This window comes from Salvelinus fontinalis, chromosome 10 (assembly GCF_029448725.1).
Source record: "Salvelinus fontinalis isolate EN_2023a chromosome 10, ASM2944872v1, whole genome shotgun sequence".
Lineage (NCBI taxonomy): Eukaryota > Metazoa > Chordata > Actinopteri > Salmoniformes > Salmonidae > Salvelinus > Salvelinus fontinalis.
In genome coordinates this window covers 32,366,290-32,392,870 of record NC_074674.1, presented here as the reverse complement: position 1 = coordinate 32,392,870, position 26,581 = coordinate 32,366,290, and the positions used below count along the sequence as shown (strand labels likewise).

Here is a 26,581-nt window from a genome sequence, read left to right as displayed (position 1 = left end):
ATCTGCAGAGTACAGCACATCTGAAATTGAAAAACAAATTCATTCAAATGTAGAATATCTTATGTAAGCTATCGCACAAAACAAATCCCTCATATTTAACACAACACACATGAAGTATAAAGAACATCTGTGTGTTTTCATATAAGGCACACATTGAGCGAACATGTCATTAAAGTTGCTTGATTCTTTGTACTTTGGCTGTGAAAGAGGAATATCTGTGTCTTTCTACACAAACATTAAGATGCCATCATTTTGTTGTTATGATGAAAAGAAACTAAAGAGTTATGACACAACATAATCTGTAGAGAAATAGAGATAATAATGTATGATGTAGTCACAACCAAAATGATTGGCAACATTGATAAAGAGGAGCAGAAAAGACTATATTAAATAAATAACACATACTGATCTATATTGTCTGCTCATTTTTTATTGTTTTATTTTATACTAATACAATTGCTTAAAGAATAATATTTTGTTTAACAAGTAATATTTTTTTTTACTCAAGAAGATAGGAGTCAAAATTACTGGCACCCTTGTCTAGTTCTCCAGCACCCACCTTGAAGTTGTGGCCAAATAATATTTTTTATTTCACCTTTATTTAACCAGGTAGGCCAGTTGAGAACAATTTCTCATTTACAACTGCGACCTGGCCAAGATAAAACAAAGCAGTGCGAGAAAAACAACAGAGTTACACATGGGATAAACAAACGTACAGTCAATAACACAAAAATCTATGTACAGTGTGTGCAAATGTAGTAAGATTAGGGAGGTAAGGCAATAAATAGGTCATAGAGGCGAAACAATTACATTTAAGTAATTTAGCAGACGCTCTTATCCAGAGCGACTTACAAATTGGAAAGTTCATACATATTCATCCTGGTCCCCCCGTGGGAATTGAACCCTGGTCCCCCCGTGGGAATTGAACCCACAACCCTGGCGTTGCAAGCGCCATGCTCTACCAACTGAGCCACACGAGACCGTGGAGTGATAGATGTGCAGATGATGATGTGCAAGTAGAGATACTGAGGTGCAAAAGAGAAAAACAATTACAATATGGGGATGAGGTAGTTCGGTGTGCTATTTACAGATGGGCTGTGTACAGGTACAGGGATTGGTAAGCTGCTCTGACAGCTGATGCTTGAAATTAGTGAGGGAGATATAAGTCTCCAGCTTCAGTGATTTTTGCAATTCGTTACAGTCATTGGCAGCAGAGAATTGGAAGGAGGTGTTAGCTTTGGGGATGACCAGTGAAATATACCTGCTGGAGCACATGGGTGGGTGTTACTATGGTGACCAGTGAGCTGAGATAAGGTAGGGCTTTACCTAGCAAAGACTTATAGAAGACCTGGAGCCAGTGGGTTTGGCGACGAATATGAAGCGAGGGCCAGCCAACGAGAGCATACAGGCCAATTAACAATTTCTTTGTAGATTTTGATGTGTGCTTGGGGTTAATATCTTGCGGCCAAGTTTCAGCCTCCTAGCAGAGGCAACCAGGTTTTGGGTTAAAATGTCCTGGTACTTGATAAAGTTGAGTATTTATGAGAATTTCCATTAGCTGCTGACAAGGGTGTCAAACAAGAATGGGATTCCTGGGATCCAAACAAGAATGTTACAAACACATCATAGTAAAAAAATTGCCAACATCATAAACAAAACGGTGCATCAACTAGATATAATGCAATATACATATGTACATTTCTCCATTACTACAAATGTACAGTATAAAATGTACAATATTACAGAAATACAACATTATAATGTGTGTGTAGAGTGTGTGTTTGTTATATGTGTATGTCTCTTCACAGTCCGCGTTGTGAGGTGGTGTTTTATCTGTTTTTTTAAATCTGATTTTACTGCTCACTTGAGTTACTTGATGTGATAGAGAGATCCATGTAGTCATGGCTCTATGAAATACTGTGTGTTTCCCACTGTGAAGAGACCCCTGGTGGCATGTCTTGTGGGGTATGTACAGTATGTATGTAATGTTGAGTTATCAGCGTACATAGACATACAGGCTTTACTCAAGGCTAGGTCGTTAGTAAAAAATAGAAAAAGCAAGGGGACAAGACAGCTACCTTGAGGTATGCCAAACTTGACCTGGTTTACGTTAGAGAGGCTTCCATTAAAGAAGACCCTCTGTGTTCTGTTAGATAGGTAACTCCCAATCCAAGATATGGCAGAGGATGTAAAGCCATAACAGTAGCAGACTATTATCGACAATGTCAAAAGCTACACTGAAGTCTTACAAAACAGCTCCCACAATCTTATTATTATTAATTTATTTCAGCCAATCATCAGTGATTTGTGTCAGTGCATGATTCCATTGACCTTATCAAGGGCCCCAGGTTCAGAGGAAGCAAAATAGACCCAAAACATCAAAGATCCACCATCATATTTTACAGTAGGTATTTTCTCTGCATATGCTTCCATCTTTCAACACTAAACCCACCACTGGTGTGCATGGTCAAAGAGCCCTATTTTCATGTCATCTGACCATAGCACCGGTTCCAATCCAATTACCAGTACTGTTTAGCAAACGCCAGGCATTTACATTTGTTGGATGACATGAAAATAGATCTATTTGGCGTCAAATTTGGCGTCAAATAGTGGGATTGGCGTCAAAAGAAGGATGCATATACAGAAAATAATCTCATACCAACTGTAAAATATGGTGGTGGATCTTTGATGTTGTGGGCCTTAAAAATCCTCATCAAAATTAATCAGCTAAAGATATCTGTTTCTTTGCATGGCTCCGTCTCAATCCACTACATCCGCCTATGTCCGCATCTGTATTGGAAAGTGGCAGAGTTCCAGCACTGTTTGTCAGACCAGGAGACATCCTGAAAATTGGAATACCTACAGTGGTCCTACATTTCTAAATCAAATAGCTAAATGATCCATGGTATGACCATCTTAAAACAATTTTATATACAGTTGAAGTCAGAAGTTTACATACACCTAAGCCAAATACATTTAAACTCAGTTTAAATTAACAATTTCTTTAGTTAGAAACAGAGATGGTGGTTGTCATGGTGAAATTACATGGAACAACTCTAATACCATTCTAGGGTTAGGGTATACTTCTTGCAACAGGTATACTTACACTAACAGAGTGTAAACCAACCTTGGCCGTGGCATTTTACATTGTTGGTCCTCCAGGTGTTGTGACAAGCAGGCTGGCTCGTATGTGTGTGTGTATTGAGTGGATTATTACTCCAGTATTATGAGAAGATTTCCTGCTCCTTCCATCCTTGAGATATCATTCATTAGCACGTAGCAAAACAAAATGACAGCTAGAGAAAACATTAAATATAGCAACAAAAAAAATGTGTTTGATAGCACGTCACAAAAACCAGGCTCGATTCAAGGTAGGAGATCGAATGTGTGAGTTGGTGCGTCCCTCCCTCTCTGAAAAATATGTTAGTGTTCAACTTTTTTCTAACTAAGATGGAATACATTATTAATTAGATAACAAAGTTAGTACATGTCCTGCATGCTCATGTATATGGTATTTGTCCTCTCATTCCATTACATTTTATGTCTCAATGCCATTAAATCCACTGCCTATACAGTGTTCCCTTGGTAATGATACTGTTCAATCTTAAATTTATTCATACTGTAGCTCCACCTAGTGGTTGCAATATACCAAACTATAGTAACTTCATGAAGGGCAGAAAGATCAAAGTGAACATTGGATACAATTTTACACTAAGTCCTATTCAGATCCTCCATCAGCATCATCATCCTCATTATTATCATCATTACACATTCATCGTACATACACAAAATGTAAAAGTCCACAAAGCAAAGAACACCAAACAAAGGAGTTTTGTGACTCCCAGATAGTGTCTAGGACAGTCTAACAGGTATGGAGCAGGGTATCTTGAAGCCAAGGCGGTCGTAGCATTGACCACGTTACGGGGGTGTGGATAAAACAGTTCAGGCCCCCAGATGATGGATAGAGGGAGGGCGTGTAAGAGAGGTTGCCATGTACAGTGCATCGTGAGTCTGGGGGGGATTTCAGGGTTGAAAGACGAGACTACTCAAGTTTATGGTTAGACAGTCCAGACTCTAGGGCAGTGGAGGTCCAGGATGAGGAGATGTTTAACCGTAGAAACCGTGGAAGAAGACACAGACACACAGGAGGATAATGCCATTGGCATTGACCACATTCCTCCACAAGGGCTTCTCTGATGTGTCTGTGAGTTTCCTCTGCAGCTCAGCCTGCTCCTCAGCACTCAGCGTGGGAGCATTCGACTTTTCCAAACCACAGAAGTTCAACACTGCCTTCTTACAACAGCCTGGCTCCTCTGTGGGCTCTGCACAGACACACAAACACAGGGATGAGGACACAATGTGTGTGCGCGTGTGTAGATGTGATAAAAATGTCTATGTACAGTGCCTTCGGAAAGTATTCAGACTCCTTGACTTATTCCACATTTTGTTATGTTACAGACTTATTCTGAAATTGATTAAATTGTCTAAACACAATACCCCATAATGACAACGCAAAACAGGTTATTAGACATTTTTGCAAATTTATTACAGTATAAAATTGAAATCACATTTACATAAGTATTCAGACTATTTACTCAGTACTTTGTTGAAGAACCTTTGGCAGCAATTACAGCAAGTCTTCCTGGGTATGGAGCGACAAGCTTGGCAAACCTGTATTTGGGAAGTTTCTCCCATTCTCCTTGCAGATCCTCTTAAGCTCTGTCAGGTTGGATGGAGAGGACCACTGCACAGCTATTTTCAGGTCTCTCTAGAGATGTTTGATCAGGTTCAAGTCCGGGCTCTGGCTGGGCCACTCAGACTTGTCCTGAAGCCACTCCTGCATTGTCTTGGCTGTGTGCTTAGGGTTGTTGTCCTGTTGGAAAGTGAACCTTCACCCCAGTCTGAGGTCCTGAGTGCTCTGGAGCAGGTTTTCATCAAGGATCGCTATGTACTTTGCTCTGCTCATCTTTGCCTCAATCTTGACTAGTCTCCCTGTCCCTGCCACTGAAAAACATCCCCACAGCATGATGCTGCCACCACCATGCTTCACCGTAGGGATGGTGCCAGGTTTCCCCCAGACATGACACTTTGCATTCAGGCCAAAGAGTTCAATCTTGGTTTCATCAGACCAGAGAATCTTGTTCCTCGTGGTCTGAGAGTCTTTAGGTGCCTTTTGGCCAACTCCAAGTGAGCTGTCATATGCCTTTTACTGAGGAGTGGCTTCCTTCTGGCCATTCTACCATAAAGGCCTGATTGGTGGGGTGCTGTAGAGATGGTTGACCTTCTGAAAGGTTCTCCCATCCCCACAGAGGAACTCTAGAGCTCTGTCAGAGTGACCATCGGGTTCTTGGTCACCTCCCTGACCAAGGCCCTTATCCCCCAATTGCTCAGATTGGCTGGGCAGCCAGCTCTAGGAAGAGTCTTGGTGGTTGCAAACTTCTTCCATTTAAGAATGATGGAGACCACTGGGGGGGGGGGGGGGGCATTCAATGCTGCAGAAATTTCTTCGTACCCTTCCCCAGATCTGTGCCTCGACACAATCCTGTCTCAGAGCTCTACAGACAATTCCTTTGACCTCATGTCTTGGTTTTTGCTTTGACATGCACTGTCAACTGTGGGATCTTATATAGACAGGTGTGTGCCTTTCAAAATCATGTACAATCAATTGAATTTACCACAGGTGGACTTCAATCAAGTTGTAGAAACATCTCAAGAATGATCAATGGAAACAGGATGCACCTGAGCTCAATTTTGAGTCTCATAGCAAAGGGTCTGAATACTTATCGCAATAAGGTATTTCTGGTTTTTATTTTTAATAAATTTGCAAACAATCTAAAAACCTTTTTTCGCTTTGTCATTATGGGGTATTGTGTGTAGATTGCTGAGGATTTTTTAAAATTCATTTTCGAATAAGGATGTAACATAACAAAATGTGGAAAAAGTCAAGGGGTCTAAATTCTTTCCGAAGGCACTGTATGTCACGGAATAACAGATGGAGATGGGAGAGAGACCTCTCTTACCTTCAATATCCATATAGTCTGCTTCTTGGTTTTCTGTCCAATCATCTATCTCCAGATCCAACCTCTCCTCTGTGTGGTTCCTCAGCTTCCAGCACAACCGGTACAACTGGAGTTGGAGGGAGGTAGAGGCATGGAACAAACAAATGGGGGGAAGTTAATTTAGAAATAGCAGAGTGACTGAGTTTTTATACAATTAGCATTCACGGATGGAAGAATAACAAAATCAGTTTGGTATTGGTGGCAGTTGTAACTTACATGTTTGTCTTCAATGGGTTTGGTCATGAGGGAGATGGTGAGTATCACCAAGCACGAAATGCAGAACAGAATGATGGAGAAGTAGAGGTAGTGGACCCCACAAATGATCTCAGGACAGTTAGTAGGGGTCACACAGCTGCCCGTCCCATAGGCAAACTCAGCAATCATCCTGGATAGACCAATGGCCAGGCCTATCATAAGCCCATAGAACACACCCTGGGGGGGGGGGGGGGGGGGGTGAAGAGAAGTCTGTTACTCAACACTTTCTCATGGTTCACTTCCAATTACACAAAAAAAACTTTAACAGGAACAAGGCAGTGAATGGTGAACGTGGTAACCAGGGACCTTTGAGCCAAACCGGCAGAGTACAGATAAACTACACTACATTAGACCACAGGTTAAATTAACCAGTTCTAACAACAAGTAGCTAAAGTAAACTAGTTTATATCACAGGGAGTTTGGTTTAGATGGAGACTCACCGACTCGTTGACACGCTTACAGAAGACGGCGAGCACGAAGGTGGCTGCGATGGGCGGGGTCAGGTAGCTGGTGATGGACTGGATGTAGTCAAAGAGCTGGCCGCTCTGAGCAGACTGGACCACAGGGATCCACGCTATACTCACCCCGATCAGAACCAGGATAAATACCCTTCACAGACAAGGATAATACAATCAATCTTACCCATTTATCTAAAATACGAACATTCACAAACACTAGCATAGCACGTATACATTAAAGCAATTTAACTCCAAAGAACTTGAGCACGCAGAGATGTGTGTTACTGTACCTCCCAGCGATCATGAGTTCCTTCTCGGAGGCAGAGCTGCGTATCTTGGTGTAGATGTCCATGGTGAACAGGGTGCTGGCACTGTTGAAGATGGAGGTCAGGGAGCTCATCAGAGACGCCATCATCACCGACAGCATCAGGCCTCGCAGACCTGCAGGTGAGAGGGGGAGGACAAGATGAGAGAGCAGGGAGGAGGTAATGAGAAGGAGAACAGGATGGGAGGGAGGGAAGGTAGATAGGTGTGGAAAAGAGAAAAGATAAGGAATAAGAGACAAACAAATGTGATGGTTGGTTGTAGTAGACAACTATTGTCCTGGTAAAAGGACTAGTACTGTATTTAGTACAATAGTACACTATTTGTAGCAGTGGTATTGGTGTTGGTAGTGGTGCCAGGACTGTCATTGTTACTACAGATATAGGATCTTATACATTTGTAGTGTATTTGCAGTTTAAAAAGGCTTCAGAAGTTTGTAATTTCGACTTTTGAAAAATGTATCAACCCATACAAAAATGTCCATTAATTATAACCTACATAATAATTCACATTTTCCTGCTGCTGCAGCATTTTTGTTCCTACTGTAGCAAACTGGCTCATATCAAGATTCTACATCTGTAAATGTGTCTTCTGTTATCCACCATTTGGCATGAGGTCTAACACTAGTTTAGGATAGGCGATGTTGGTGCAGCCCACGCTGGCACCACAGTACGTCTGGCACTCATCTGGGTCCACACACGCCACCTCGTCTGGGTAGAGGATTCGGCTGATCATGCCAGGGAAGACCATAACGAACATGGGCAACAGCTTCAGGTAGCCACACAGGATGCAGCCAGCCTTGACATGAGACAGACTTTTGGCAGATAGACAGCGCTGGACAATCACCTAGAGGACAGGGGAGAAAAAAGGCCTCCAGTGACTAGAGGTGATGGATTGAATCTTCAAGGCTCAGTTTTCATGGTCAAAGCATACAGAACTCTGTGTAAGTATGGTGCCGCTGTATTGCTTGAATATGCCAAGAATCCATATCAAGAGAGGGAAAAAATGGGTTTGAAGAAAAATGCACTTATTACTTCCATACAAACACAGATCTACTGACAGGCACAAATGTGTATGCACTATGCAGCGTTTTTATTGTACTTTTTACCCCTTTTTCTCCACAATTGGTAGTTAGTCTTGTCCCATCGCTGCAACTCCCGTATGGACTCAGGAGAGGCAAAGGTCAAGAGCCATGCGTCCTCCAAAACACGGCCATGCCAAGCCGCACTGCTCACTTAACCCAGAAGCACCAATGTGTCAGAGGAAACATCATACAACTGCCGACCAAAGTCAGAGTGCATGCGCCCAGCCTGCCACTGAAGTTGCTAGAGCCCGATGGGACAAGGACATCCCGGCTGGCCAAACCTTCCCTAGTACAGCCAACACTGTGCCAATTGTGCACTGCCTCATGGGTCTCCCAGTCACGGCCGGCTGCGACACAGCCTGGGGTTGAACTCTGGTCTCTAATAACGCCTTGTAACCGTCTGAAGAGGAGTATGAAATGTCGGACCAATGTGCAGCGTGGTAAGTGTCCATTTTAATAGTACAACTGAACACTACAAAAATACAAAAATAACGTACAACGTGAAAGAACAAACGAAAATCGAAACAGACCCGTATGGTAACAAATACAGACACAGGAAACAACCACCCACAAAACACAACGGAAAACAGGCTACCTAAATATGGCTCCCAATCAGAGACAACGACTGACACCTGCCTCTGATTGAGAACCATACTAGGCCAAACACATAGAAAAAGACAACCTAGACATACAATATAGAATGCCCACCCACATCACACCCTGACCAAACAAAACATACAAAGCAATCTATGGTCAGGGCGTGACACGCCTCTACTACTGCAATGAAGTGCCTTAGACCACTGCGCCACTTGAGAGGCCCACTATGCAGCTTTTCTAGTTGAAATATTTATTAAATTAAATGTTTTCCTTTCCAAACACGACCCAAATTGCTGAGCACAGTAGAATGCATGTGAGCCTCAGCCAAGTGAGGTAATCAGATAGGAATTAGACAAACAGAAACTAAGATAAGCTTTGAAAGATAGGTGGGATGGGCTGAGGGAAGCTGAGGGTTTGGATATGGAACTGGAGACAAGTGGGAGTGGAGTTGCTGGGCAGGGAAGAGAATGACGGTCAAAGATAAAAGTACAAATAAACTAAACAAAAAAATATGTTTGAATGGCACGGAGGGTCTCGCATGGTTGATGGGCACCTCTCTGGAAACTGGAGGGATGTTGGTGCCCTGGCGGTTGGGAGCTTGAGCCGGGGGCCGATAGGTCGCTGGTTCGGGTCCCCGTTTTGACCTGGGCAGGATGATGACCCTGGTTGCTTCTGTGGGTCGCTATGGATGGGAGTCTGTTAGATCAGTGGTTCCCCAACTTTTTATAGTCCCGTACCCCTTCAATAATTCAACCTCCAGCTGTGTACCCCCTCTAGCACAAGGGTCAGCGCACTCTCAAATGTTGTTTTTTGCCATCATTGTAAGCCTGCCACACACACACTATACAATACATTTATTAAACATAAGAATGAGTGTGAGTTTTTGTCACAACCAGGCTCGTGGGAAGTGACAAAGAGCTCTTATAGGACCAGAGCACAAATAATATAATAATAATCAATCATTTTAACCATCTTACATATAAAACCTTATTTGTACATCAAAAATTGTAAATAACTCACCACAGGTAAATGAGAAGGGTGTACGGGGAAAGGATGCACATAACTGCAATGTTGGGTTGTATTGGAGAGAGTCTGTCTTAAATCATTTTCCCCACACAGTCTGTGCCTGTATTTAGTTTCCATGCTAGTGAGGGCCGAGAATCCACTCTTACATAGGTACGTGTTTGCAAAGAGTATCAGTGTCTTAACAGAGTGATTTGCCAAGGCAAGAAACTCTGAGCGCAGCCCTATCCAGAAATCTGGCAGTGGCTTCTGATTTAAATTCAATTTTCACAGAACCACTAGTTGCAATTTCGATGAGGCTCTCTTGTTCAGATATCAGAAAGTGGACTGGAGGCAGGACATTGAAAGGGATAACGAATCCAGTTGTTTGTGTCGTCCGTTTCGGGAAAGTAACTGCGTAATTGCGCACCCAACTCACTCAGGTGCTTCGTATTTCACATTTGACATTGTCGGTAAGCTTGAGTTAATTTGCAAACAAAAAATCATACAATGAAGGAAAGATCTGTGTGTTGTCCTTGTTAATGCAGACAGAAGAGAGCTCCAACTTCTTAATCAAAGCCTCAATTTTGTCCCGCACATTGAATATAGTTGTGGAGAGTCCCTGTAATCCTAGATTCAGATCATTCAGGTGAGAAAAAACATCACCCAGATAGGCCAGTCGCGTGAGAAACTCGTCATCATGCATGCGGTCAGACAAGTGAAAATTATGTTCAGTAAAGAACTTTAATCTCGTCTCTCAATTCCAAAAAACATGTCAGTACTTTGCCCCTTGATAACCAACGCACTTCTGTATGTTGTTAAAGCGTTACATGGTTGCTGCCCATATCATTGCATAATGCAGAAAATACACGAGAGTTCGGGGATCTTGCTTTAACAAAGTTAACCATTTTCACTGTAGTGTCCAAAACGTCTTTCAAGCTATCAGGCATCCCCTTGACAGCAAGAGCGTCTCGGTGGATGCTGCAGTGTACCCAAGTGGCGTCAGGAGCAACTGCTTGCACGCGTGTTACCACTCCACTATGTCTCCGTCATGGCTTTTGCACCATCAGTACAGATACCAACACATCTTGACCACCAAAATCCATTTGATGTCACAAAGCTGTCCAGTACTTAAAAAATATCCTCTCCTGTTGTCCTGGTTTCCACTGGTTTGCAGAAGAAGATGTCTTCCTTAAGATGTCTTCCTTAATTTAAGTGGGGCAAAAAATTATTTAGTCAGCCACCAATTGTGCAAGTTCTCCCACTTAAAAAGATGAGAGAGGCCTATAATTTTCATCATAGGTACACTTCAACTATGACAGAAAAAATGAGAAAAGAAAATCCAGAAAATCACATTGTAGGATTTTTAATGAATTTATTTGCAAATTATGGTGGAAAATAAGTATTTGGTCAATAACAAAAGTTTATCTCAATACTTTGTTATATACCCTTTGTTGGCAATGACAGAGGTCAAACGTTTTCTGTAAGTCTTCACAAGGTTTTCACACACTGTTGCTGCTATTTTGGCCCATTCCTCCATGCAGATCTCCTCTAGAGCAGTGATGTTTTGGGGCTGTTGCTGGGCAACACGGACTTTCAACTCCCTCCAAAGATTTTCTATGGGGTTGAGATCTGGAGACTGGCTAGGCCACTCCAGGACCTTGAAATGCTTCTTACGAAGCCACTCCTTCGTTGCCCGGGGGGGGTGTTTGGGATCATTGTCATGCTGAAAGACCCAGCCACGTTTCATCTTCAATGCCCTTGCTGATGGAAGGAGGTTTTCACTCAAAATCTCACAATACATGGCCCCATTCATTCTGTCCTTTACACGGATCAGTCGTCCTGGTCCCTTTGCAGAAAAACAGCCCCAAAACATGATGTTTCCACCCCCATGCTTCACAGTAGGTATGGTGTTCTTTGGATGCAACTCAGCATTCTTTGTCCTCCAAACACGACGAGTTGAGTTTTTACCAAAAAGTTATATTTTGGTTTCATCTGACCATATGACATTCTCCCAATCTTCTTCTGGATCATCCAAATGCTCTCTAGCAAACTTCAGACGGGCCTGGACATGTACTGGCTTAAGCAGGGGGACACGTCTCGCACTGCAGGATTTGAGTCCCTGGCGGCGTAGTGTGTTACTGATGGTAGGCTTTGTTACTTTGGTCCCAGCTCTCTGCAGGTCATTCACTAGGTCCCCCCATGTGGTTCTGGGATTTTTGCCGTTCTTGTGATCATTTTGACCCCACGGGGTGAGATCTTGCGTGGAGCCCCAGATCGAGGGAGATTATCAGTGGTCTTGTATGTCTTCCATTTCCTAATAATTGCTCCCACAGTTGATTTCTTCAAACCAAGCTGCTTACCTATTGCAGATTAAGTCTTCCCAGCCTGGTGCAGGTCTACAATTTTGTTTCTGGTGTCCTTTGACAGCTCTTTGGTCTTGGCCATAGTGGAGTTTGGAGTGTGACTGTTTGAGGTTGTGGACAGGTGTCTTTTATATTGATAACAAGTTCAAACAGGTGCCATTAATACAGGTAACGAGTGGAGGACAGAGGAGCCTCTTAAAGAAGAAGTTACAGGTCTGTAAGAGCCATAAATCTTGCTTGTTTGTAGGTGACCAAATACTTATTCTCCACCATAATTTGCAAATAAATTCATTAAAAATCCTACAATGTGATTTTCTGGATTTTCTTTTCTCATTTTGTCTGTCATAGTTGAAGTGTACCTATGATGAAAATTACAGGCCTCTCTCATTTATTTTAGTGGGAGAACTTGCACAATTGGTGGCTGACTAAATACTTTTTTGCCCCACTGTAAATGTTGAGCAGCTTCACTGCAGGTAGATTGTATGTTTTAATAAAATAAAAAATAAAGAGAAGCTTTGAGTTCTGCTGATGTAATAGGCTGTTTCAACTCATGTATTTACCGTGTGTGAGTGAGTGCCCATTTGTGAGTGGTTGAGTGAATCAACATCCTGTTCTTTGTTCATAGTCACCTGTGTGCCTGGCTTTTAATCTTATCTTAGTCTGTGGGAACGCATTTGGGTCTAACTAAAAGTGTTCCTCTCTTCATAAGGTAGTCACTTATGCTAAGACAAGCTTAGAGCAGTTTGGAAAGAGTGCCCATGATAATGATGCACAAATTAGTGTGTGGGGGTAGATAGAGTGTGTGTATACATGACGTGAGTGCGTGCCTGTCATGTGAATGGTAGAGAGGGTGTTAGACTTGTTAATTCCCTACAGAGCAGTAGGCTACCTGATCAGTGCACCAATACCAGGTGGCCTGGACAGTGAGACCAAACACCAGGCCTGGCCAGGGCAGGTCCCCTGTCACCGCGTCCCTGAAGATGTGGAAGGAGTCAGGCCTCGGGGTGTAGCATCTCTTACTGATGTTGACCCCAGTCCGAGTAGGCATGGCCATCATGTAGCGTTCCTGGAAGTTCTCATAACCTCCCACCTTATTGAAGGCTGAGGAGACAGACAGGAGAGGGTTACAAACTGGGATCACAGATGAACTAGCAGTAGCAATGAACTAAAAGTAGAAATAGGAATGAGAGAGGCCAGATAATTAGCAGGAGGATGACAATGAGGAAAAGATATGGCGTTATTGGAACTGGAAAAGAGGGACCGGGCAGCATGAGGGACATAGATGCATAAAGAGACATTACCATAACCCATGAGGATGAAAGATCCCACGACCATGATGATAGTCTGCAAAGTGTCTGTGTAGATCACTGCAGCCAGTCCACCTGAGGTACAGTACACTTAGTGAGATACAACACAATACAATACCAATCATTATTCATATAGGGTTGTACATGACTAAGCTGTGGAAAGCCCCTGTAGTACTCGTTTACACTATAAATGTGATATTTTATTTTTTACTGTAATGATTTCCCATGGTCAAAAGGGATAGTATTTTAATGGTCCAGTTGCTCGTTTGATGTTTATCTATCATAAAGAATCAAATGGGTGGCAGGTAGCCTAGCAGTTAAGAGTGTTGGGCCAGTAACCAAAAGGTTGCTGGTTCAAATCGCTGAACTGACTAGGTGAAAAATTGGTCGATGGGCCCTTGAGTAAGGCACTTAACACTAACGCTCTTATCCAGAGCAATCTGCTAGATGACTAAAATGTAATAACTCCCCCTCTGTAGTGCTGTACATTAATATACAGTATGTCATTGATATTCATATGAGCACAATGATAACAGAGTAGACACGGTGGCATACACGTAGATACATTTGGGAGCGCTGCCTTGCAGACTGAAAATGAGGCCCTTAACAATTAATAATAGTACACACATCATTTGCTGTTGACTCTAGCGCGAAACGATTGCTTTATCACGTGTGCATCACAGAATTTTATGTTGTGAGTCACTCTATTTATAGGATTGGGTTTAGTAAACCCAATCCTATACAGCAGGGTTTCCCAAACTTCCCAGACCCCCCTCTCAGTTCTCGTTTTGGTTTTTGCCCGAGCACTATACAGCTGATTCAAATAATCAAAGCTTGATGATGAGTTGGTTATTTATTTTTGGTGATTTTAACCCCCCTTTTTCTCCCCAATTTCGTGACATCCAATTCCGATCTTTTCTCATCGCTGCAACTCCCCAACGGGCTCGGGAGAGGCAAAGGTTGAGTCATGCATCCTCCGAAACATGCAAAGTCGCACTTCTTAGCACCCACTCCAATGTGTTGGAAAAAACACTGTTCAACTGACGACCAAGTCAGCTTGCAGGCGCCAGGCCCGCCACAAGGAGTCGCTAGAAAGCCTCCCGGGTGGCGCAGTGGTCTAAGGCACTGTATCGCAGAGCTCAGGCTCTGTCGCAGCCGGCCGTGACCGGGAGACCCATGGGGCGGCGCACAATTGGCCCAGATTCGTTTGGCCGGCAGGGATATCCTTGTCTCATCGCGCACTAGCGACTCCTGTGTCAGGCCGGGCACAGTGCATGCTGACCAGGTCGCCAGGTGTACGGTGTTTCCTCTGACACATTGGTGCGGCTGGCTTCCGGGTTGGATGTGCATTGTGTCAAGAAGCAGTGCGGCTTGGTTGGGTTGTGTTTCGGGGGACGCATGGCTTTCGACCTTCGCCTCTCCCGAGTCCATAAGGGAGTTGCAGCGATGAGACAAGACTGTAACTACTACCAATTGGATACCACGAAATTGGGGAGAAAAAAGGGGTAAAATAATAAACCCGGACGACACTGGACCAATTTTGCGCCGCCCTATAGGACTCCCGGTCACGGCTGATGGGATCGAACCCCAGGCTGTAGTGATGCCGCAAGATCGCGATGAAGTGCCTTAGACCGCTGCGCCACTCAAGAGGCGGTGAGTTGGTTATTTGAATCAGCTGTGTCGTGCTAGGGCAAAAACCAAAACATACACCCAAGGGAGACCCCAGGACCGAGTTTGGGAAACCCTGCTATACAGAGACAGTCTGGGATGGCCTGCCAGTGAACTCCAGGCATTAATGCATCATTACAGTGTAGAACAAAAAGTTATGTCAGGGAGTATGGCTAATTACCCATGATGCACAGGAGATAAACAGCATTGGAGGAGGGCATACAGTATGTGTCATCAGACATGGCTTGTTATAAAGACTCAAATACAGCCATATAGGATGCCATGGTCAGTCAGCGTCACAGATAAGAGCTCCATATTGGTTTACAGGGACACAATTGATCTAGGGCTCCTCTCTGTGAATTAGTTATATATCGCTGTTATATATGCAGTTATATAGTATATAAGTGACAGAGGAGGCTGGTGAGGGAGGACCACTCCAGCTACTATGAGCCCGTCCTCCCCATTTAAAATGCCACTAGCCACCACTAAGTGGAGCATATACATAAGTACTGTATACCTGTGACTGTGTATAGAGCAGTGATACTTAGTAGGAGAACCACAGCTAGGTAGATATTCAGCCCCAGAGCCTGGTTAATAAAGATGGCTCCAGAGAACATATCCGCCTGACAGAGAGAGAGAGAAAGAGAGAGAATGAAAACAAAGAGGAGAGTTTTTATCAATGGGACAACAGAAGGGTTTATATGGACTAAATGGGGCTATTGTACATGCCTAGTCATTTTTTTATGGACTGAACATCAGTGATATACAATGTACAGAGATATGAGGAACTTACTGAGATCTTAGTGAAGACATAGAGGAAGAGTGAGAGCACTGAGAGATAGATGCGGATGCGCTGCCCTCCGAACCTCTTCTTCAAGTACTCTGGCATGGTCACCACCTAAACACATCCAGTATACGTGATTACACATTAGAATAGCACTTGAAATGGCTTGGTAAAATGGTAATTCAACTCTAATAACACGAAAGGTTGTCCTCACCCCAGCTTTGATGTAAATGGGCACAAAGAGCCATCCAAGAAGGATCACCACCACAAGGGCCTGAAAAAAACATATTCTAAGGGCTCAGATGGGGAATTCATGAAATGACAGATTCACCTTTTTACTAGACGTGTTACTGCTTTTATCCACTGCTGTGCTCAAGTATCGATCAACACAATAACCTACAGGCGTATCAGCCCCAGAATGTATAGATCATTTATTTATCACCTTTTATACAATTAAAGTGCAATAAAGATGGAGATGAGTGATAATATCAGATGTCCGACTTTATGATGATGTTTGCATAAGAGGTTATCATGGAATTTACTTTAGACGTTACCACTCACATTCCATTCAAATCCGCCAATGGCAATTCCAGCTGCAGCCGCAGTCCCTGCAATGCCGACAAAATGCCCACTGCCAATGTTGCTGGCAAATAGAGATGCCCCAATCTGGAAAGGGGACAGAAGAAGGACAGAGGAATGTTCATTATCAATTCATCCAGAAAGTAGTTCTATTATTTGACAGTATTTGGATATGGAAGGTCATTGAGGACCACTTCATTCATAAAGGAACATTTACAACAGCAAAGGACATGCCATGTAGGATAACAGGGAAAGGGTTGCCAAGTCCATAGTCCATAGTTCCATAGAAGGAAATTAAGTTAGGCACTATGTGTCATGGTAAAATTATTGGGTGATTGGGAACCGGTCAGTCTAAAATGAAAGGTATGGTATTTGTGGACCTCCAATGCAACAAGATAAAACATAATGTTCTTATAACATAATTTTTCTGATTTTAAATATGAGCTGGACATGTCCAATAGAGGCAAGTATTGGGATAGTTCAGGAGAACAGGGTGTGTCTTTCCAAATATGGGCCAGTGTCACAAACAGTGGCCAGCAAAGTAGAGAGAGACGGATGCATTCGAATGTCATAATGTATTATTGAGATAATATGTAATAAACTGTCCTGAGAGAAGACTTTTACTCACAGGCCACCACACCATGCTTCTTCCTGCCAGGAAGAATCCACCTACTGTGGCTCGGTTTGTGCTCACCATAGCCTGCAAAGGGAGACGGGATCATTGAGTTGTTTTGAGATACTATATCCATGTGCCAGGGATCAATAACCTTGTGGTTACATGAATACAGTAGTTAGCACCTCTTTCAGTTATATATAACTGGAGAAGTACACCCCCCTCTGTATTTATTTGGACAATGAAGCTAAAACGCTTAATTTGGCTCTATACTACAGCATTTTGGATTTGAGATCAAATGTTTCATATGAGGGGACAGTACAGAATATACATTTTTATTTGAGGGTATTTTCATACATATCTGTTCTACCGTTTAGAAATGAAAGCACTGTATGTATCTAGTCCCTCCATTTGAAGGTGTCATATGTATTTGGACAAATTAGCGTAATAAAGTAGCCAAACGTTCAGTATTTTGTCCCATTTTCTTAGCACGCAATGACTACATCACTTCGATTGTATAAAAAATAATGTAATATGTTTGTGACCACTTCTAAATTGATGTGGATGCTACCATGATTACAGATAATCGTAAATAATGAGTGAGAAAGTTAGAGGCACAAAGATAATGTACCCAAAGCATGCTAATGTCTCACCATTACCAATAACAGTGGAGGTTAGCATTCACACCCCTTGACTTTTCCCCCAAAAAAATGTGTTACAGCCTGAATTTAAAATGAATTAAATGTAGATGTTTATGAATTATGTTTTTAGAAATGTTTACTAATTAATAGAAATTAAATGCTGAAATATCTTCAGGCAATAAATATTAAACCCCTTCGTTATGGCAAGCCTAAATAAGTTCAGGAGTACAACATATCTTAACTCACATAATAAGCTGCATGGACTCACTCTGTGTGCAATAATAGTGTTTAACATGATTTTGGAATGACTACTCTGTACCCCACACATACATTTATCTGTAATGTCCCTTAGTCGAGGAGTGAATTACAAACACAGATTCAACCACAGAGACCAGGGAGGTTTTCCAACGCCTCGCAAAGAAGGGCTGCTATTGGTAGATGGGTTAAAAAAAAGCAGACATTGAATATCCCTTTGAGCATGGTGAAGTTATTAATTACACTTTGGATGGTGTATCAATACAGCCAGTCACTACAAAGATACAGGCATCCTTCCTAACTCAGTTGCCGGAGACAAATTAAACCGCTCAGGGATTTCACCATGAGGCAAATGGTGACTTTAAAACAGTTACAGAGTTTAATGGCTGTGATAGGAGAAAACTGAGGATGGATCAACAACATTGTAGTTACTCCACAACAACAATCTAATTGACAGAGTGAAAAGAAGGAAGCTGGTACAAAATACAAATATTCCAAAACATGCATCCTGTTTGCAACAAGGCACTAACTAGGACTATCCTGCCGATCCTTGACTTTGGCGATGTAATTTACAAAATAGCCTCCAACATTCTACTCAGCAAATTGGATTTAGTCTATCACAGTGCCATCCGTTTTGTCACCAAAGCCCCATATACTACCCACCACTGCGACCTGTATGCTCTCTTTGGCTGGCCCTCGCTTCATATTCGTCGCCAAACCCACTGGCTCCAGGTCATCTATAAGTCTTTGCTAGGTAAAGCCCCACCTTATCTCAGCTCACTGGGCACCATAGCAGCACCCACCCGTAGCACGCGCTCCAGCAGGTATATTTCACTGGTCACCCCCAAAGCCAACTCCTCCTTTGGTCGCCTTTCCTTCCAGCTCTCTGCTGCCAATGACTGGATTGCAAAAATTGCAAAAATCACTGAAGTTGGAGATATATCTCCCTCTCTAACTTCAAGCATCAGCTGTCAGAGCAGCTTACCGATCATTGCACCTGTACATAGCCCATCTGTAAATAGCCCACCCAACTACCTCATTCCCATATTGTAATTTATTTTTTGCTCCTTTCCACCCCAGTATCTCTACTTGCACATTCATCTTCTGCACATCTATCACTTCAGTGTTCAATTGCTAAATTGTAACTATTTCGCCACTATGGCCTATTTAATTGCCTTACCTCCTTAATCTTACTACATTTTCACACACTGTATATACAGTGGGGCAAAAAAGTATTTAGTCAGCCACCAATTGTGCAAGTTCTCCCACTTAAAAAGATGAGAGAGGCCTGTAATTTTCATCATAGGTACACTTCAACTATGACAGAAAAAATGAGAAAAGAAAATCCAGAAAATCACATTGTAGGATTTTTAATGAATTTATTTGCAAATTATGGTGGAAAATAAGTATTTGGTCAATAACAAAAGTTTATCTCAATACTTTGTTATATACTCTTTGTTGGCAATGACAGAGGTCAAACGTTTTCTGTAAGTCTTCACAAGGTTTTCACACACTGTTGCTGGTATTTTGGCCCATTCCTCCATGCAGATCTCCTCTAGAGCAGTGATGTTTTGGGGCTGTTGCTATTGCCATTATTTTAAAGATAAAATAATGGTTAAAAGCCTGGGTAAAAGACTTGCTGGGACCAAAATTGTCATGAATGATCAGTTTCCGAAGGAAATTGCAGAACGGCGCAAAGTTCTGTATCCAATTTTCAAAGAAAATAGATTAAAAGCGAAACGAGTAGCTCTCGTCGTTGATAAACTATATATTGATAACCAGTTGTTCAGAGACACAAAGACTACTCCATGGTTATTAAAAAAATTACAGTTCTCATAGATGAGGAAAATAAACACAATTCTAGCCCGGTTATGAATTGTAACAATACAATAAAAAATATAGCTTTTCTATATATCTTCACATATAACTAATTGAACACACAAGCACTAATTCAACATAGTGAAGATAAAAACTAAGTAAACAGAAGGCACAGTATGTGTGGATGGTGCGGTGTGTGTTCTATTTTTTATTTTATTTGTTATGCTTGGAAAGTTGAGTGAGTGAGTAATGAAATGGTTGCATATCTCAGAGCCTATTTATTGCTGTGAGCCGGGTATGAGAGGGCTTTCAATGTTGTTCAGATGATGGATATACTTTTATAATGAATTATACATCTTATTTATTTATTGTCCTGTCATGGTGGAACAGTTTTAAAATAAATGATACATTTGATTTATTCTTGTCCTATCATGGGGAACATTTTTTTTTAAATAAATGATATTTAATTATTTATTTATTTATGATCCTATTTGAATGGTACGGTCCATGACCCTATACCCAAGACACCCACCTGAATGACCCAGATACTAAGGAGAAGTCACTAACTGTTTTATGTGCCTGCTGTAAGCGGTCTGTATGCAGCCAAAATGAGGTCAGAGACCAAGAGCTGCACTGCCCCCTCAAGATTCTGAGCCTGCTTGGCAGGGTTGGTCCTGCAAAGCCAAAGCCCCCTAAAGGGAGAGCATACTACACAAGGAAATTCTCACAGCTGCTAATGAGAACCTTGACGACCTTGTACCTAGCCGGTGGGGGTATCCCCCACCCAGGCAGTGGCAGTGCTGGCAACACTAGCTGGGGTAAACCATGGAGAGGGAGTCACACTCGGACATTCAGAGAGGGGGTATATTATTATGGCCCCGGTGGCACAAAATCAAAGTCAGACTGCATGGAGATGCTTGGGAATATGGTCAATACGGGTGACCGTATTGTGGGTGTTTCAGGAAGAAGGTGTACATTTGACCTCCATCATCTAGGATGTGACAATGGTAAATAAAATCTCTAAATTTTTGCCCATTTTTTGCACGGTCTTGCAGGCCTTCTCATGCAGCTGCAACTGCAAGTGCATATGTAAATCAAGACCTATCTTGAGTTGGGCTCTGGGATGGTGTAATTGTTGAGAAAGTGAGCTTATGGTTGTGTGGGGGTAAGGGTTGAGTGTGTGTGGGTGTATGTGTGTATCCCACAACTGTTGCGAAGGAGTAAAAGATGTTAGGGACAATAGAGGATGATCCACAGCTATATATAATACAAATCGAGGTGAGGGCGATGGAAATGCATTTGGCAGTTGATCTACTTCAATTTGGTTAATGGCACTGTGTGCTCTTTTCAAAGGATGGATCCCAGTCGGTTCAGGGCTATGGGATACAGGGGGTCGAGGGTGGTCTGCCGGGCATTGGGATGACAACCCAACTCGGGATGAGGAGGGCTTTTAGCGGGTGGAATAGTAGGGACCAATTGGAGGTTTACTTAGTAGAAATGCAAATATCATGGTACAGCTATATAGACGCTCAATCAACATGTTACTTTTTAATGGTACGTTTACAAACATATATTTTGATAAAAATAATTGAAAGTTGTGTCTCATTATGGTAAGTGGTGAAATAAGTATAGCCAGTTACAATTGTAATGGCCTAGCAGATAATAAGAAAAGACAATCAGTATTTACCTGGCTAAAAGAGAAGGAATATAATATCTATTGTTTACAGGAAACCCATTCAACAGTTTTAGATGAAGTTTTGTGGAAAAAGAACTGGGGGGGCGAAATATATTTCTCCCATGGGCAAAGAAATTCAAAGGGGGTGATGGTTTTAATTAACAATCATTTTGATCCAAATGTGCAACTTGTCCAAACAGATCATCAAGGTAGATGGATTATTTTAAATATGTTATTGGACAATAAACAGATATGGCTTATTAACCTATATGGTCCGAATAATGATGATCCAAGCTTCTTTGAAAATATATATATGAATTTATCAACTCTACAAGCAACACTAGACTCTATTATTATGGTGGGAGATTTTAATACAGTCTTAAATACCTCTATGGACCGGAAAGGAAATCACACTACAAACTATCACCCTCAGGCACTTAAGGAAATCATGAATGTCATGGATATATTGGAATTAGTGGATATATGGAGACTTAAATACCCTGACCTAGTGAGATGTAGATGGCGGAGGCTTAATCAAGCTAGTCGTCTTGACTACTTTCTTATACCATTTTCTCTGGCACCAAAAGTTTAAAAAGTGTTGATAGGGGACAGAATGCGGTCGGATCATCACATAATTGGCATATATATTACTCTTACAGAATTTCCACGTGGGCGAGGATATTGGATATTGAATCAAAGGCTACTAGATGATAAATTGTTTAGAACTAGGACAGAAGAATTTGTAACTGACTTTTTCAGACATAATAGGTACAGCAGATCCCCGTATTGTATGGGACACTTTTATGTGTCCTTTAGAGGCAATGCAATTCAGTACTCATCTATAAAACAAAAGCAATTTAGATCAAAAGAGTCCATATTAACAAAGGAAATTGAAGGACTAACAGTACAGTTAGATAGCAATAAAAACGGTACCATAGAGGCACAGAATAAGTTAGAGGAAAAACAAAAAGAAATGGAGGAACTTATTCAAGAAAGATCCAGTGTAATCAAATCAAATCAAATCAAGATTATTTTATATAGCCCTTCGTACATCAGCTAATATCTCGAAGTGCTGTACAGAAACCCAGCCTAAAACCCCAAACAGCAAGCAATGCAGGTGTAGAAGCACGGCGGCTAGGAAAAACTCCCTAGAAAGGCCAAAACCTAGGAAGAAACCTAGAGAGGAACCAGGCTATGAGGGGTGGCCAGTCCTTTTCTGTCTGTGCCGGGTGGAGATTATAACAGAACATGGCCAAGATGTTCAAATGTTCATAAATGACCAGCATGGTCAAATAATAATCAGGAGTAAATGTCAGTTGGCTTTTCATAGCCGATCATTAAGAGTATCTCTACCGCTCCTGCGGTCTCTAGAGAGTAATATATTATAAAAATAAAGCGAACTGGATGGAATATGGGGAAAAATGCACCAAATTCTTTTTTCAATCTTCAATATAGAAATGCTACCAAAAAAAACGTATTAAAACTTGTTACAAATGATGGAGTCACACATGATTCACCAAATGATATTTTGAAAGAGGAAGTAAAGTACTTTAAGAATATGTTTTCGTTTCAGGCTCCTCTATCTCCACTAACTCAAACTAATTGTATGGATTTTTTCCCTAACAATAATGAAAAATTAACATCTGTACAGAAAGACTCATGTGAAGGCCGAATTACAGAGGAGGAACTGCTTGATGCAATTGGGGCCTTTAAGGATGGGAAAACTCCAGGGCTGGATAGCATACCAGTGGAAGTATACAAAACTTTTTTTTGATATACTCAAAGGACCATTATTAGCTTGTTGTAACCACTCCTATATAAATGGTAGATTATCAGACACGCAACAAAAAGGTCTGATATCATTATTACTGAAACAGGACCCAAGTGGTATATATAAAGATCCAGTCCATTTAAAAAATTGGAGACCTTACACTTCAGTGTTGTGATGCAAAAATCCTAGCAAAATGCTTGGCGCATGCATAGAATTAAAAAAGTATTGTCAGATATTATTCATCCTAATCAGACAGGTTTTTTACATGGACGATACATTGGAGATAATATAAGACAAGTACTGAAAACAATAGAACACTATGAAATATCGGGGACACCAGGCCTGGTTTTCATAGCTGATTTTGAAAAGGCTTTTGATAAAGTACGACTGGAGTTTATATATAAATGCCTAGAATATTTCAATTTTAAAAGCAGAAGTGTTTAATAAAATCAGAAGTGTTTATTAGTTTACTCCAATTGGGGGATCGGTGGTAGGGTTTGCGGGGAATAATAATAAAGGTATATTCTTTTAAAAAGTATGTATATCTATATAGGTATGTGTATGTACAGTGGGGAGAACAAGTATTTGAGACACTGCTGATTTTGCAGGTTTTCCTACTTACAAAGCATGTAGAGGTCTGTAATTTTTATTATAGGTACACTTCAACTGTGATAGACGGAATCTAAAACAAAAATCCAGAAAATCACATTGTATGATTTTTAAGTAATTCATTTGCATTTTATTGCTGTCGCTGGGCAATACGGACCTCAGCTCCCTCCAAAGATTTTCTATTGGGTTCAGGTCTGGAGACTGGCTAGGCCACTCCAGGACCTTGAGATGCTTCTTAACTGTTACTTTGGACAAGATCAAGACATCAATATTCTTGCAATGTTTTTTGTATAAAATAATCTTAAATTATAGCTCAAATTGAGCAAATTCTGAATTTGTGATCAGTCGTGATTAATCCCAGGAAATGCTGCGATTAACTCGATTAAATGTGTTAATCGTTTGACAGCCCAAGTTGTTAGTACTGTATGTATGTGTGCACATCTACTCTCCACACATAGCTGAAACCATATGACAAATGCAACTGTATTGCTCAGCAATTTAATTCTAACATTCTTGGTGACTTAAACATTTGTCAATATTATCCATTTGGCAGGAGGGCATAAATTGAAACAATCAAGGTACTTCACTGAAAGGTCAGTACACTTCTTACTCTTAGAAAAGAAGGTTCCTAAAGGGTTCTTCGGCTGTCCCTATAGGAGAACCCTTTTTGGTTCCAAGTAAACCCTTTATGGTTCCACGTAGAACCCTTTTGGGTTCCATGGAGAACCCTTTGTGGAAAGGGTTCTCCTATGAGGATGGCTGAAAAACCGTGTAAGGTTCTAGATAGCTCCCTTTCTTGTAAGAGTGTAGGTGAGTGTAGGCTTCTTGACATTCATACTTGACAACAGACATGCCCTTCCTTGCTTATACTTGAGGAGAACGTTGGCATAATGTTCCTGGCACAATAGCCCAATTGGGCCAATATCTGCAGAAACAAGTGTACTGCACCAGTCCAGCCAAGAACCTACTAGTGATGAAAAAAATGTGGAGGCCATCTGACAACAGACGACCGTGAATGTTGTGTGTATAAATTATTTGTTGTGTGTAAATGTACTGACATGTACAGTATGTGTAACTGATAAATACACACACTACATGTGAAAACAAATAATTCAGTTGGTTATTCATACCGGTTATAGACTGTAGTGATAGTGTCTATATGAATGCAGCTACTGTACCACTGTATTGAAACCCTTGGACAGAGTTGATCACAGCGCACTACGCTTTATTATGGCCGATAGTTTCAATAATGTATGTAAATTGTCAAGCCCTTTCTCTGTGATGTCTTTTTCGTTATGTGTCGGACCCCGGTAAGACTAGCTGTTGCCATTGGTGTCGGCTAATGTGGATCGTTATAAAACAAAATAACTTTGTAACGAAGGTGTAGAATATCATAATTCATATTTTACTTTTGTACATCTAAGGACTTTGTCATATTATAATTCAGAAGGAAACACTATCCAGATGCTTCCAGTGGTTTTTAATAAGGTTTCTTGGACTTTAACGTATTCAGAATAGAGAAAAACAACCAATTTTTCTTCAGATTAGACGACAACCATGCCATGCATCTCTTTATCATTGCTGAGGGGTTAACTATTCATAGACACAGATTTGTTTAAGAGTTTGAAGACTGGTCAATGGAAAGACTAAGCAACTCACCCATACTCCGACTGCCAAGACAACCAAAAAGTAGATCACAATGACGGAGATATCCGCCGGGTTGTTGAGGGCCACCGTGCCATTGTTAAACACATTCCTAACTAAGGGGAACCCAGAATAATCCTGTGTCATTTTGTCTGCTCCGAGCTGCAGAGGTGACCAGAAGACAGGTGTGTTGATGAAGATTCTTTACTGCTGCACTGTTGCTTCTGTACCACTGACCCCAAAGGTAGGTATAGGTGTGTGTGTGTGTACTGCTGGTTAATATTGTGTTTGAGACCATGAAAAGGTGTGTCAGCTTGCCTGCCAATGTGTGTGTGCATTCCAGTAAATTAATAAATGTTTGAATTGTTCACAAATGTGTCAGAAATCAAAGAATGTGTTTAATGGCAAACACAGGGTAATTAATGATCAACTGAACAGGAAATACTTGGAGGAAAGAAACATATTCCTGTAAAAAAAATAAAAAATTAGGAGCATATCACTCCACTATCAGAACTACACTAACCCTAGTCGTAATGGAAAAGGCTGTTTGATCAAACTCTAGGAGATAAGTAAACTGTAACAGTGCTGTGACAGCAGATGAATTGAGGACTCCTGGGAGAAAGAGCATAGCAAAGCATACACAAGAATAAAAAATATGGTGGTTTTCTGATAGAAAAACTATTATAAAGGATTTATTGTCTTTAATGGGATATGTTTAATAGGAAACTATAGTAGTAGTAGTAATAATAATATAGTGAACCAAAATAAAAACGCCACATGTAAAGTGTTGATCTCAATGTTTCATGGGCTGAAATAAAATAACCCAGAAATGTTCCATAAGCACAAAGAGCCTATTTCGATTACATTTTGTGCACAAATTTGTTGACATCCCTGTCAGTGAGTATTTCTCCTTTGCCAAGACAATCCATCCACCTGACAGGTGTGGCATATCAAGAAATGTATTAAACAGCATCATTACACAAGTGCACCTTGAGTTGAGGACAATAAAAGGCCAATAAAAGGCCACTCTAAAATGTGCAGTTTTGTCACACAACACAATGCCACAGATTTC

General features: G+C 41.4%; 1 protein-coding gene across 1 annotated transcript; it reads right to left on the bottom strand.

Annotated features, from left to right (window-relative positions):
* Positions 1 to 41: 41 nt before the first annotated feature.
* LOC129864048 (sodium/glucose cotransporter 1-like) lies at positions 42 to 25,768 on the bottom strand. Its single transcript, XM_055936597.1, has 14 exons — positions 25,525 to 25,768; positions 17,112 to 17,183; positions 16,466 to 16,570; positions 16,119 to 16,178; positions 15,914 to 16,018; positions 15,638 to 15,743; positions 13,447 to 13,527; positions 13,035 to 13,246; positions 7,699 to 7,942; positions 7,063 to 7,213; positions 6,755 to 6,923; positions 6,276 to 6,491; positions 6,021 to 6,126; positions 42 to 4,322 (listed from the first exon to the last, which is right to left on the bottom strand). Exons 1-14 carry the CDS (start codon positions 25,654 to 25,656, stop codon positions 4,108 to 4,110), a joined length of 1,974 nt encoding a protein of 657 aa, XP_055792572.1. The 5' UTR covers positions 25,657 to 25,768; the 3' UTR covers positions 42 to 4,107.
* Between the last annotated feature and the right edge of the window lie 813 nt (positions 25,769 to 26,581).